The sequence below is a fragment of the Lynx canadensis genome, chromosome A2 (genome assembly GCF_007474595.2).
Source record: "Lynx canadensis isolate LIC74 chromosome A2, mLynCan4.pri.v2, whole genome shotgun sequence".
Lineage (NCBI taxonomy): Eukaryota > Metazoa > Chordata > Mammalia > Carnivora > Felidae > Lynx > Lynx canadensis.
In genome coordinates, this window is record NC_044304.2 from 23,772,485 (window position 1) to 23,787,918 (window position 15,434).

A 15,434-nucleotide genomic window follows, 5' to 3' on the forward strand; every position below is an offset into this window, starting at 1 on the left:
CAGAGGGCCTCCTGGTTGGAGCTACTTCACTGCACAGCTCCAGGGAGCTCTTCTTATGTAGCATGCCATATAAATGGCTCCGCCGGAGTTGTACTCCTGGTAAAACATCTTGGAGACTTAGCAATCTTAACTTCTCCTTTGGGATGCTAGTGACATGAGATGAAAAGGAAACAGAGCCGTCCGGGAAAAAAAAAAAAGTTGTAGAGGCATAATAAGCACCTCCTCCTCCAACAAACAGTTAAACCGCTCTTCACACAGGTAATTCCAATAAGCCCTCCCCCTTCACATATCCAGAAACATATAACAAAGGCATTCATACTTATCCAGATGATTCTATTCCATTACCTATGGCCCCATCGCTCTTGAAATTTATTGTGTAAGTTATACTAGGATTACACACACAAGAAGCTCAGAGTACCATAAAGGAGAAAATACTATTAATATTGATTATATAACCTGCTAGTTTGCATTTAATTTCATAATGTCCATGAAATTCACCTTCAGGAGTTTTAATCCTAAACACTGTAAATAGTTTTTATATTTGCTGGGTGAATGCAAATATCATGGAAGACCACAGGAGATTTTTGTTTTTGTCAATCCTTCTTTTAACTTGCTTTGCTTAGTCAAGGGAGAAGATAGGGTCCAAATCAAATAAACCAGACCCTTTGACTTCACCAGCTAAAATGCAAGCAAAACTGATTTCTCTTCATGTTGTTTTACCCCACAGTTAATTTGTATCACTAAGGAATTTTCTAGGAAAGTACTCAGCAAACTCAAGGCTTCTCTGGTTGCCAAGCTCATGGAAACGAAGTGCTTTCTCTTAAAACTCTGAAAGAGACATTCCAAAGTAACCCACCATTAGATACTGAGCCAGCAATAGACTTCATATCTATGAAAATAGAAAGGAGGGGAGGAAAGAAAATGCATAACATAAACAAGAACAGACAAAACCTTAAAGAGGAAGGAGAAAGGAAAACATTTAGACTCCTTGAGTGATGGAAATAAATACCAAAGCTATTAGTTTCAGTTCAAAGGACATATCACTTTATGCTGTTTATTATTTCTTGAGGATTATTTATTTTATCTTAAAATATCCAAAGGGTAAAAGGGGTCCTGGAGGTAAGCGGCAGTGAAACTGACCTGGTCGGGAGAGGGCCTGTGATTGGAATGTTGTGGCCTCCCAGGAGATCGGTGGTGGTGGTGGTGGTGGTGGTGGTGGTAATGGTGGTGGTCCTCATCATAGTTGTCTGCCATCAGCTTCATTCTGTTCTGGGTCTGCACAGAACAAAAACCAGAGAAGATTCCATCAGGAGCTGGAAGACCAGCCAAAAAGACACAGGGCAAAATTACAGCACCTATAGAGCTCCTTTTGTTTCTGATCCAGAAGTTTTCATTTTTAGTCAAATTGAAACTTAATAAAGAATGCACCATGCCATTTGGTAAAAGAGCTTGGACCTACATTAGATGTAAGTGCACTTCCCCCTATGTGATTTAAAAGGGGGAAAAAAGCGGATATATACCTGAAGGTGCTTTGTTTTACATTATCAAGCGATCAGACAGGTCCAGAGTAAGCTTACAATCACAAACTGCCAACAATCACATCCTACATCCTAGAGCAAGCGAGAGAAGGAAGCCCTGGATGAAAAGATGGGAAAGGGCTGGGCAGAGACACAGAACTACGGACATGTGATGGTCTTACAAGACAAGGCAGAGGAATCCACTCAAAAGCTGCCAAATGCAAAAATAGTGATGGAGATGCTATGATGGCTTCTAGGGAAAGCTCTCTATGGACAATTTAATTGATAGTGCTTTTTGGGGAAATTGAGCAAAAGGAGCAAAGTTGATGTAGAAGAGCTGACCACTGCAATTTATGCCCCACTATGTTTGTCACATGAGGCACCCAGGTGTCATGGTTTCAATTCCCAGGACATACAATTGTACCGTTTTATTATGTAGGGCAAGAAACAGACCAGCAATGAATTGACCTAACAGGGTCATAGAACCTAGAAAAATGCCTAAAGACCATGGAAAAAGGCAGATAAAAATATCCAGCCCAGAAAACCAGGAAATGTAGAGACTACACGTGTGTATTTGGAGATAAGACTGTCTGTATTCAAGCCCCACTCTATGTCTTTGCTGGTTATGTGGTCTTTTGAGAGTTAACTATTTGTAAGCTTCAATTTCCTCAACTATAAATTGGAGTAATGGTGTCTCCCTCCATGAGGTCACTGTGAGGAGCAAGGGATACAATAGGCTTCAAGTGTCAGTTCGTGGTCCATAATAGGCTTACAGTAAAAAATCAAATGCCATTATTACTAATATTTTTGCCATTGTTGACAGTAAGAAACCTCTCCTTCTTATACATGGTATGTCCTCAGCCTGTGGTACCTCCCCCAGCCACCTTCCCTCACCTCTTCCTTCTGTGTTTGGCTAATTCACAATTTTTTCTCTAGGAGCCTTTTCCTGACCCCATCCCTGATGCCAGGACATGTGTGTCTCCTGCTTATATCACTCTGTAACCTCAGATCTACCTGTCCAGCTGTCAGTAGACTTGAAGCTGTTTCTTTCCCCTGTCTCTCCCCAGAATCTAGCACCGGGCCTAGTAGATGTAAATACACTGTGCTGCAACGAGGGAGTGAAAGAAAGAAGAGCCAGGATTTTGAGGGATGCTGCCATCCTAGAGGTGACTGCACACTTGTTTTTAGCCAGGGAAGGTCACTGAGAGTTGAGGACATCTCAGGAGTTGCCATAACAATCCCACTGGTGGCTTGAGATCATGGCGAACCATCAGCACTTCAGGAGAGCTGGAAATCAAAGGCAGAGCCTCCAACTGGCTGGAATTTTATTAGGTAATATAAATAATACTTTGATAACAATTCTGGACCTAACATAGTGTATTCTTGTAGCATGTTTCATGTACAATCTAACTAATCCTCAAAACTTTCCTGGGAGGAATTATTACTATCCTCACTTGCAGCTAGAAAATCAAGACAGAGATTTCAGCCTCCAGAGTCTCATTTTTACATAGAACATAGAGATTTCCTGGGTCTTCCAATTCTCAATATCTAGCCTTTGCTCTTTGCCATGCTACTAGCAGAAAAGACAAACAGCTAATCAAACAGAAACAGCTTTCCCATAGATGCTTTGGTTCTGTTAAGTTTTGGAAACACTTCATATCCCAGTTCTATCTGCCAGTGGATATCTCATGATTTACTCACCCCATTTTGAAAAATGTGTATGATATCTGAAAGTCCTCACAGTGGGTGTAACAAAATGCAAGTGTATGGTTAAAAACAATAAAAATAGAGGGAAAAGTCCACCTAACAATTAAATAAAAAATCCCAGGCAATCTTTGGCAGCTGAGAGCAATTTCACCCTTCTCCTGTCCACTTAAAGTGTCAGAAGACCCAATGGGCAAGTTACAGCTTGTGAGAAAGAGCAGGTCAGTGGAGCTGTTGCCGACCAAGTACTGAGAGTCCCCTCATTCGGCCTGCCCTCCTACAAGTGATTCTCAAATACAGTGTTCACGCCTGAAATTCACTGCAGTATTGTTAGGAACCTGTACTTTTGAACTCATGAACTAATAAATCTGAAATTGTTTCTTCTAACAGAATTCTGAGAGCCTGAAGGGAGCTGTAAGACCTGCCACGGTCAAGAAGGAAGGGGCTCACCCAAGAATGAGCGATGAAGCCTAAATGAACAAATAATAACTCTGTTATTGTAAACATCATAATGTCCTTATCCTTTGGGGAAGCTCCTGTGATTTTATGAGATTATTTTCTTACTAGCAACAAGCCTAAAGTTTCCTACCTTTGAACTGTATCCCATAAAAGAATGTACAAGCTAAACAAGATGCTATATGCAGTCCTAAATGTGTCTGCTGAAATGAGGTGTTGGAGAATAGGCATGTCATGGGATAAAGACTGTAAATGAATGATGTCATCTTTCCAATTTGGTGCTGAAATATAAATAAACCATGTTGTTCATGTGAATACCAGATCTGGGGGAAATGTACACAGAGCAATTGTGAGCGGAAGAGGCTTCTTTTGATTAGTCTGGAATGGAAGAGAAGAGTGTGAACCAGAGATGAATAATGAGAATTTGGCTTGATACTCTAGACCATTTTTATTTATCTTGCTTGTAACATATCCCCTAAACTGTGACCGATTTCTTACAGGCTGGATGCTAGTTTTCCCGTCTATAAAAAAAGTTTGACCAATTCTACTCACTTAATTGTCAAACTGAAAATGGATCTCTTTTATTATTTTTTTATGTTCATTTATTTATTTTTGAGAGAGACAGAGACAGTGTGAATGGGGGAGGGGCAGAGAGAGAGGGAGAGAGAGAATCCCAAGTAGGCTCCATGCTGCCAGCACAGAGCCCAATGTGGGGCTCAAACTCATGAAACTGTGAGATTGTGACCTGAGCCCAAACCAAGAGTCGGATGCTTAACTCCCTGAGCCACCCAGGCACCCCTCTTTTGATTTTTTAAAAAAATCTATATTACCTATCCTCATCTCCGCCCAATTATATTGGCTTCCTAACATACCAAGAATGGTCTAGAAGGGTGAAAAGACATGAATAAATCTCCCTTGAAGATCGATGGAAGAAAAACTATAGAAAATTGTAACAAAGATAGCATGTGTTCAAAGAACTCTAGACACGCTTACCAGGTGACTCCATGTGCAATGGTTCATATCCCTGCAGTCGACAGATACACAAGGTGCCCACCAGAAAGCCTTAAATAGCAGTTCTTCTGGGCAGTCATAACTGGAATCTCAGGAAAATCAATACAGAGTTAGAGAGAGGGAGAGCTTTCCACAGCACCGCACTTGGGAACTCGTGGACTCATTTAGCAATGCACCGAGGCCCATTTTTATTTCCTTTTCAGTGTCTACCAAACTGCTGACCTGACACGTTTGCCTTTGGCTAACTGTGTTATATTCATTTTACTATATTATGTCATGACTGCTGAGACAGATCTAATCAGATTTTATTTTCCACTTCCTCTTTCTTCCAGGCGCCACCTTATTTCTCTAGGGTGAAAGACTCCTCTAACAGCTCTCCCGCTGCACTCTTGCCTCCCACTGAACACAATCCATAGCTGGAGTGACATCAGATCCCTGTTAGTCCCTGGCTTCAAGCTCCTCAGAGACTCCCCACTGCCCTCAGGAAAAGAGTCCCAGCTCCTCCACAGCTTACAAAGCTCTTGGGCGGTAACTGCTTGCTGTTCATTTCCAACCTCACCTCTTGGGCTCCATATCCCCAGCCCTGGGATGTGCCATTCACAGTTCCAGTCATGCTCTTCATTCTCCCTCCCTTCACCTGAGTTATACCTGTTAATTCTTCTGGCCTTAGCTTTAACACCATCACCTCTAGGAACGCCTCCCCCGAGCCTGCCACAGAAGGGATTCGGTTTTCTTCCACTGCCTTCCCCGGGATCATGTAGCCACCTCCAAGCTCCTTTCCATTATAGCACTTATCCCAATGAATGGTAAATAATCATGTGCCATCTTGGCTTTCTCCACCACTAGGTTAAAATTCTCTTGAGGAAAGCACTACATCTGAATCCTTGTACTTACCACCTGGCACAGAGTTTGGTGCATATGTAGTAAATAAATGTGTGTCAGATAAATGTATGGATGTATGAAGGAATGAATAAAATGGGTGTAGACGATTCTGGAACAGATGAAAGGGAAAAGTGTACACTTAGCTTCTACGATGAGCCAGCTGAGTATATAAATCTTCATGTGATAGTTTAACTCTTCCTATTGTGTATTTGTTTTTGGTTGCTGTTCTTGGGAATGGGAGCACAAGTTAGTATAGTTTTGGAGCTGTTGGAAAAGCTGAATTGGTTTTCTTCAAGATATATTCCATTCTTTAGTAAAATGGACCCAGTGAAATACTCCGTGTCCCTGGTTAACTTACCTCATTAAGAATAAAGGATTGGGGGTGTTATGGGATTCATTTCCTTACTATCCCCTAGCCTTTAGAAGAGCAGGAGTCTTTAGAATACTTTTGTTAGTACCAAAAGTCAACCATGGAAAACTGAAACTTTATCCATTAACTAAAATCCCTGATGAACACCATCTGTGAAAAGGTGCCATATACTCCATCTCTTTGACATTTCTGAAGAGTTTATCCAAGGAGCTCTTGAAACAAAATGAAAATCCTTGATTGACTAGTAATAGACTCAATAGCTTAATGGCAATATGTAGCTATAAAAGTGTAATATTAAAACTGCCTTTAAAAATATTTTAGCAAGGTGGCAATAATGAACTATGCTTTGATCAGTCATCTGGATCAAGTTAACAATAAAACCTTCATGAATATGGTTTAAATAAGAAAAAAATATAATAAGATTTGTTGCTATGGGATATGGAGATAATACCATACAATAGCAATTACACTTTCTTCTATCAGGTTTTGTTTTCTCCCTCTTTCCTGCCAGGGAAATCTGAAATAGTCCAGAACTCTTCTACTGGTCTTGTTTCTGCCAAATCAGAGCAAGGTCAACAGTTCTTGTCTCAGAGCAAAAGATGGAGAAACCAGACAACAACTGGACAGTGAGGAGGCAAGGGATTTCCTGTACATCCACCAGGCCCACATGGCAATGAATCATAATTGAGTGGCGTCTGGGTTCCAATGGTTGGGTCACTCTTGGAGGACAAAATGAAGCAGCAGGATGAAGACGCTATTAGGGGAGTGTACCGCATCAGGGAACTTTATGGGATTAAGTAAGAATCAATGATGGAAAGGCTTCCACTGTGGACATTGCACAGAAATTCATTCAACACTTACCAAACTTCTGTAACCATAAAGAACAATGATGTGCCAGGCTAAGTGTTTGGTTAGTATACTTGCGTTGACTCCTTGTTTTTGAGATAGCTATTCTTATGAGCCTTCTTTTACAGTTGAGAAACCCAAACCCATCATTGCTCAGCTCCACTCACTGGAGGAACAGGACTGAAACCCAGGTTTCTGACTCCCAAGTCCTATTGTAGTGAGGTGAAGGGTAAGGTCCCAGGCCAGAGACTGGGGACAGACAAAGCAAAGATAAATAAGACATGAGGAATTAGAGGACTATGTCACAATATGGGAAGGAAAAAAAGAGGGAAGGGATTGGTTTACACAAATGCCCAAAGACTGGAAAAATCCCCTCTAGCTGAGGGCAGGGGCATCAAATAAGGCCCCATGGGTCAGATGCCCTTGAACTAAGACTTGAAAGTTGGCAGGGACATGAGTATGAAGAAGAGCAGGCTGGGGAGATTCCATGGTAAACTCACCTTGAGAGGAAAAACAGATCAATAGGGGGACTGGAATCCAAAATATGAGGGGTGTGTGTGTGTGTGTGTGTGTGTGTGTGTGTGTTGCTTTCTTCATTCCCATATTGGATGTGGGGAGAGTAGGAAACATTTGAGATGGTAATTAACTATCTTATTTCTCAAAAGACCTTATGAACGTGGGACATTTGGGAAGGTATTTAAGACAGAGCAATCATCATATGCTCACACATGTCAAACCATGGCATCTCTGAGAAAATGAGCCAGGCTCTGGACATCTATGTATTTACAACTGTCTATACAATCTACTGCTACAACATCAGTCCTGCTTTGAAAACTGGTCTCATATCCTCCAATTCATTCAGCTGATCAGTCCTTTCTGACTTCCCACTGTGTTAGAAGCCCTCCCTCAGTCTTTATTTATAAATGGAAAATTAGTAGGTCACCATGGAGAGTTTAGAAGCTATTTTTGCTACCTATTCATTAAATGCCATTATTTTATTTTTAATTATTATAGAGAATGTCATATCCTCTTGTCTACCCTGGAAGTCACTTGCAGCTTGAATGGACCTGCAGTCCTGGATGTGCTGCTATCTTCCCATCTCAAATCCATGTACCTCTCTGCCTGAAGTCTTCCTCTAGCCACAGGTGCAGGTTTGGCCAGGGAACAGGGCAGGCCAAAGTGTGGGGAGTTCACATCCTTAGAACAATGCTCGATCTATGAGGGAGGGAGGGAGGGAGGGAGGGAGGTGATGGATAAATAACCAATGTCCCAGTCCTTTTGTGGGACCATCCTATGGTGTGTTTCAGAATCTCTCAAAAGATCCTAGCAGACTGTAGCCCTGGCTGATTTTAGCAGGTAAGCACACATTAATTCACCTTTATTGGCATTTTCACATTCTGTTTCACTTCTCAATTTTCTCATCATGCTTCTTGGGATCACCTCCCAAATAAACTACCTGCACCAAATCTTTGTCTCTGGGTATGTTTTTGTGAGAACCCCAGCAAATGATTAACAAGCCTATGTCTAACTTTTGCACAGGACTAACATTCCTGTGACTACCAGGCCTTTCCATGGACAGCTCTTGAGATTTCTCATCACCTGGGAACACAGATATCTCATCTTTTCTAGGGGAGTAACATAGGCCTGGCACTAGTTCTGTTTCTGCCAAATATTTAATATGAGACTTAGGCTGAATTACTTTTCTATGAGTCTCAGTTCCTGTATCTATAAAATGGGCAAGAGAAGAAAGAATGTCTTTAGCATGAACCAAACTCCACATAGATAAGATGCTGGTCTATTGTTCTTATTCCTTGTTGTACATTTTGCACAGTTTTTCCTTCTTTTTTCCTTCTAAAATCAAGGGAGAGAAATTATTCTGGTAGACTACTTCCTGCTGCCACCTTAGGAACCTGAAGAGTTCCCAGAAAGGTTGTAGACAACGACTGAAGGGAAAGCATGCTTGCCTCTGTTCTACTACCAGCCAGTGCAGCCCATGGGGGAATTACCTACAGAGAAAGAGTTCTATGTGCTCTGCCAGTAATGGGGAGGTTAGGATTCTTCACAGTGGCAGAAAAAAGGCCAGCATTATGAGATGGTCACCTATAAATATCAGTGATGACAACCAATGCTTCCCCAGGCCTGTTGTGTGCCAAGCATAGCAACTTTGCTGTTGTCATCTAATTTAGTCCATTACACCAACAGCGATGTAGGTTGAAGGTGAGGGGCATATTGAGGATCTTTTTTTTTTTTTTTGAGAGAGAGAGAGAGAGAGAGAGAGAGAGAGAGAGAATGAGCGGGGGAGAGGGGCGGAGGGAGAATCAAGCAGACTCCACACGCGGCGTGGAGCCCAATGCCAGGCTTGATCCCATGACCATGAGATCGTGACCAGAGTCAAAGTCAAGAGTCAGAAGCTTAACGGAATGTGAGCCACTCAGGCACCCCTCAAAAACTTTAATAGCTGCTATAACAGGGGCAGAAACCAGAAGAACCAAGAGTGACTGAAATGCAAATGACCTTGTTGTCAGTCCTGGTAGAGGCTGTTAGTATCCCCACTTTACAGATGAAGAAACTGAGGTTTAGGAAGACTAGGAAGTTTACCCAAGATCACACAACTGGTAGATTTGGAACTCTAATTCCAGAGCCTTCTATGTAACCACTGTACCCTACTGCTCAGATCCATAAGGACTGACACCTGCATTAAAAAAAAAAAAATTGACCTGGGAATGGGCTCCAACTCTCTGCACAATGACTCTAGAGCTGAGAAGAGAAGCAGTTCACTTTATTGATTTTAATGTTCTCTGAAAACAATGAGACTCAGACATACTCTAAAATCTTGATTGAGTCTCAAAGGAGTCCATGTTGCTGACCGACCCTAATATAAATTCAAAAGTCATTACCCACAATCCATACTAACTTCTAATGCTTCAACCAAGATGGTTTTGCAGCTAGGCTAGGATATTAGCAACTGCAGACAACCAAGGAATTTCTAACATCCTGAGCACTGTTGGAGGTGGTGGGGTCCGGGGGGTGGGTGGGAAAAACTCTAGAAGTTTCTACCACAAAGTTACTTAGTTAAGCACAGGTCTGTTTAATTAAGTAGTGGGCAGCACATGCTATACTTAGCTTTTAAACACTTGTAAAGTCCTCTTCATTCATTTATCTTACTTGTCACTGACAAGCTCTTCAAGGACTGTAACAGTATGCAGAGCATGAAGAGCCTGGGTAAACAACACATATTTTATGTGGAGTCTAAACTATTTCAACTCAGAGAGTCAATAGAGGGTCTCTGGAAAAAAAAAAAAACAAAAAAACAAAAAAACAAAAAAAATAGGCTGTCCTTCTAACTAAGGATGCATTCTCTGCATGGTCTATTATGAGTTTCTTCAGAAAGTGAGTTTCAAAAATCAAATCCCAATTTTTTAGCTAAAAAGAAAAAAGGGGGGTGGAAAGAAAGGAAGGAAGGGAGGAAGGAAGGATGAAGGAAAAGAAAGAGAAGACATGAAAAAGGAAAAGAAAAAAGGAAGAAAGAAACAGAGGAGGCTATTTGCAGGCACTGGGATTCAGACTCTGTAATTGTGTTGACAGGGAGGTTAAGGTCTTCATTCAATTCACACAGTCAACAAATATTTATTATCACTGGCCTAGGCAGAACTGGCATTACCACATCATCTCATCAACTAATGAATTAAAAACACACACAAAAAAACCCACCCCAGTGTCTAGCCTAACATAATTAGCCAATAGATTGTAAAATGCCAGTGAGTGACAATTCCAAGGAGAACTTGAAGGACTTGAGTAGCCCAGCACACCTCAGGAAGGGACAGAGAGTCTTACAAGACGAGGGCTAAGAAGACCAGTGTCCACACACCTGGAGATATACAAGAATATTCACAGGGAGTAAATGGACTTTGTAATAGTTATGGATTTACTTAAAAATGCATTTGAATACAACAAGCACATCAAACACAGAATTCATATAAATTATATCAGAAGACATGGAAAACGTAGTGAAGGTGGTTCTCAAAATGACTGAAGCTTGAGACACCCTCATCAAGAGGAAAGAGCAGAGCAGCTGGGAATGGATTCGGTTGCGGACAGTAGAGTCTGGAATCTGGAGTAGCCTGGGGAGAACGAATGCATCCCCAGGAACTGTCAGAGGACAGAAGGACATTCTCCAGGGGCTTTTGACCTCAACGCAGAACTGGGAGCAAATGAAATCTGGGCCTGCTCGCAGTTCTGAAGCTGAGTGGAAGGGCATCAACCCAAGACCTCCTCTGCACCTCAGTCCCTTCAAAACAAGACTAATGACAACAAAAGGGGGAAAGAGGGAGGGTGTGAGGAACGCAAAACATGTGATGGGGCTGTTGGCCATTCTGCACACAGAGAGAAGCCCAGGGAGGGGTGGGGAGGCAAGAGCAGAGGTTTGGCAGGGCACAGGGGCCTGGCAGTAGAGAGCAGGAGGAAGACAGTGAAAGACAGCTTAGGCCCTGGACAGAGAACAAAACCCCTCTCCCCAGCTGCTCTCACACTTGGGTAAAACAATTGGAGAAAATGTAAACACACTCATTAGTAGCTTTCCAATCAGTTGGAAAACAAATGAGAAGAAAGAAATGGCAGCGGAGTGTCCCAAATACCAAAAATTATGAAACATTCCCTCTGGCGTTTACCTCCTCATTGGGCTGTTTGCTGTTTGGATTTCAGTGCCCTTACTAGCTTTATATGGGATACTCCTAACTTAGGCTAGCTAGCACCAATTTACTTCCACATGGTAAAAAGAGTGTGAGTCACATGTTCCACTCTGGGTAGGTCTCAGTGGACAACTACCCCCCAGGGACGCACAGACACGACAGGCACATCATTCGTTGGCACTCACGTGCTTCTTGAGCTGATATTCCCCAAGCACACAAAAATGAAAACTCATCCATAACCACCACCTCTTCTCCTGTGAAAACTTAACGCCAAAGAACAGACAAAGTGGAACTCCTGGGTTTCTGAGTCTGACAGAAATACAATTTCCAGAAAGGATGAAATGACATTCTGATTTCATCTGGAGATGCCCAGGGTGTTGAATCATGTTCCCCACTCCCCCTGTCACCGCCCCCACTGCCCCCAACATTATATTAAATTCATCAAATGGATGTATTTTGAAAACATTTTTTTTCTTAGTCACTTGTTTAGGGTAGAATCCAAAATGCTGATTTTTCTATCATCCTGAAGTGTTAATAGTGTAAGTAGTAAATAACCAGATGTACTTAAACTTGAATCTAAACAGAAGCAGGCATTAAAGTACAGAATGAACATTTCTTCACAGCACTAGGAAAAGGTGGGTAACTGGACAGTTGAGGTAATCTCTTTCTTTTTTTAAATGTTTATTTCTTTATTTTGATAGTGAGAGAGATAGAGATTGAGTAGGGGAGGGGCAGAGAGAGAGGGAGATAGAGAATCCCAAGCAGGTTCCACGCTGTCAGCACAGAGCCCAACACTGGGCTTGAACTCATGAACCCTGAGATCATGACCTGAGCTGAAATCAAGAGTCAGTCACTTAACTGACTGAGCCACCCAGGCACTCTGAGGTGATCTCTTCTAAGACTCTTGAGAATTTCAGGAACCATCTCAAAATCTCTCTTCTACGAATGAGGGCTTACCAGAATAATCCAGATTCACGGCAATGTTAGTGGTTGGCCACACCTTAAATCAATGAATCCAAGTTTACTATTTTACTGAAAGAGAGACTAAGTCTCCAAAAGGTTGAAGTTAATCACAAACCCAGGAGAAAGCCCTAGAATACTTGACTGTTGGCCCTAGGCTCTTCCTGTGCCCCTGGCTGCTTTCCCATTTGATTTGCATGTGTAGACAAGTCCACCATGCCCATGACCAGTAACACCACAGACCACCTTATGTCTTTGTTTTGCATTCCAAAGTACTATGGTATTAATTTCCATTCTTGCAGTCTGAACAGCATCAAACACCTAATCATTTTGGTCTCAATGCCTACAGATAGGTTAAGGAATTTTCCATTTTCTTTGAGATATGAGTCTTAGTTCTCTAGCAGAACTACTGATTTAGCTTTATAATTTCTTCTTTTTATAGCATCTATTAGTTTTTTATTACATAAAGCATACATGCTAGCTGTGAAAAATTAAATAATACAAAAGACTTTATGAAAAGAAAAGTAATATTCCCTCTCTGACTACCCGAATATCTATTCCCACTGTTAAGGTTTTTTTGTGTTTTACCAGACAATTTCTTTTTTTTTTTTTTTTTAATTTTTTTTTTTTAACGTTTATTTATTTTTGGGACAGAGAGAGACAGCGCATGAACGGGGGAGGGGCAGAGAGAGAGGGAGACACAGAATCGGAAACAGGCTCCAGGCTCTGAGCCATCAGCCCAGAGCCTGACGCGGGGCTCGAACTCACGGACCACGAGATCGTGACCTGGCTGAAGTCGGACGCTTAACCGACTGCGCCACCCAGGCGCCCCTGACAATTTCTATGCATAATGCAAACACAGACACTTGTACATACTCCTCTAGAAATAAAATGCCCAATATGTCTTGACCAGCCTTACATATCAAGATCATATAGAGTGATATTATTTCTAATGGTTACACATTATTCCATTCCGGGCATGTACTTTTATTTACCAATCTTCTGTTGATGTACTAAAACAGTGGGCAGAACTCTTTATTTTGTTCAAAGCTCTATCCCAAGCACCTAAAACATTACCTGGCACACAGTGAATGTTTGTTGAATGAATAAATGAATGAATGAGTGAATGAATGAGGGACATTTGGGTCATTTCCAGTTTTTCATTATTCCAAAAATATTTAAAGAATACTTTTCCACAGGGATAGTTTTATTTGTCCTCATGTGCTTGTTCTCATCAAGGATGGGTGCTGAAACAGCTTATAAAAGCTGTTTCTATAACATGCTAGGAAAAGAGATATAGGAGAGATCCCTAGAATAGAGTATACACATTTTAAACCTTGAAAGATATCACTGAATTTCCCTTTAGAAATGTTGGCCAACTTCCAGTCTGTGCCCCTTTCCCCAGACTGTGCCAACACAGAGTCTCTTCAAATTCTAATCTTCAAAACTCCAATACGTGAAAAACTGTATCACATTCATATTTCCTTCAATATAATTTGAGGCTGAGCATCTTTTCAAACATTTATTGGCTGTTTCTATTTCACTATCTGTGAGCCTCCTTTTGCCCACTTTGGGGGAGGGATTGGGGGACTTTTCTCTTACTGGTTGTAACAATAATTGCATATTTTAAAAAAATTAGCAAGAGCTCCTTTCAGAAAGACAAGAACCTAAGTAAAAGTGGGAAGAAAGCAAGTATGAGCAGACTATGTGTGGAAAGGGAAATCTTCACAGGCAGTCTAGATTTGAGGATGCTGGGGAATCTGTGATTATTGGAGCACATCAGCATCTGGAATGTTCACTTGAGAAGGAGAGAAAGGGGGAAGTATTAGCCAGTGGTGTGCTGGGATGCAAACAGAGCTGGCCCCCTTCCCTCTATGCCACAGCTCGGCAAGGAGGCGGCGGTTATAGGTGGAACATTAGCAGGAGACTAGTGTGAGCAGTTCATATGGTGCTTCACTTCTCTGCAAAAGGCTTGTGGGTTTCTTCAAAATCTGGGCCATCCATCCATGGGAGAGTACTGGGCATGTAAATGCCACTCATCATGCATGTGTTAGTGGGAAGAATCTAATGCAACTTTCTTCCCCAAACAGGAATTCCCTGTATAGCAGTCCTGGTGGATACATTACCTAGCGATGGGAAACTCAATACCTTATGAGACGATATATTAAATGGCTTAAAGTGTCTTCCCTCCCCCATTCCTGAAATATTTTGAGCTTTTTGGCTGCAGTTTCAGTCCACTTGTCCTAATTCTGGTTTTTGGGAGGGGGCCCAGGTTTTTAGACATTTCTATGCAGTTATGCCTGCTATCTCTAGCTTACCTAGCCTAACCATTCTTTGTCTTCTCTACTGATCATTTTCTCCTTGTCTCCTCTATGTACCCCATCACACATGGGGTCATTGCAGTGTGTCAGGGCTCCTCTAAGAGAATAATTCCCTGAACAGAGTCTGAATAATCCAAGTCTTCACATGTGTCCTTAACCTGCATTAAATACTATTTAAAAATAATTAATACACTCCTATGTTGCCTTGATCTCTTAACATCTGCTGGGCAATGATGACTCATATTAAAATTTGCAATTGATTAAACTCATATCCTTGATGGTCAGTTTCCCCTCCATTTATATACTCACACATACGGCTGCGCGCGCACGCACGCACACACGCACACACACACACACACACACACACACACACGAGACGCGCAGCATGTGCATGCCAGAATTTTAATTCTAAGCATAAACTTCATTCTTTTCCTTACTGAATATTTGCTTTGACTTATCCTAACGAAATTTGGGTCTGTCATTCCATCCTGCTGAGATATTTCTCAATTCTAATTATGTCTTCCATTGTTTTAGGTAACCTTCCCAGCTTTGAGCCATCACATTTTCGAAAGTGTGTTTTCAAAGATCATATAATTGGGTCCATGTACATGCTGGAAGGACAGAGTCCAGCACTTCTGGCAATCTCTCTGTAGAGGTGACAGGATCCCCTAACCAACCT

At 41.7% G+C, this 15,434-nt stretch overlaps 1 protein-coding gene across 1 annotated transcript in view; it reads right to left on the reverse strand.

Moving 5' to 3' along the window:
* Positions 1-15,434, reverse strand: part of ERC2 (ELKS/RAB6-interacting/CAST family member 2) — a 937,319-nt gene that overhangs the window by 183,409 nt on the left and 738,476 nt on the right. The window contains exon 16 of the mRNA XM_032592316.1: positions 1,141-1,275. Coding sequence (XP_032448207.1) covers positions 1,141-1,275 — 135 coding nt within the window. The remainder of the gene's footprint in view (positions 1-1,140; positions 1,276-15,434) is intronic.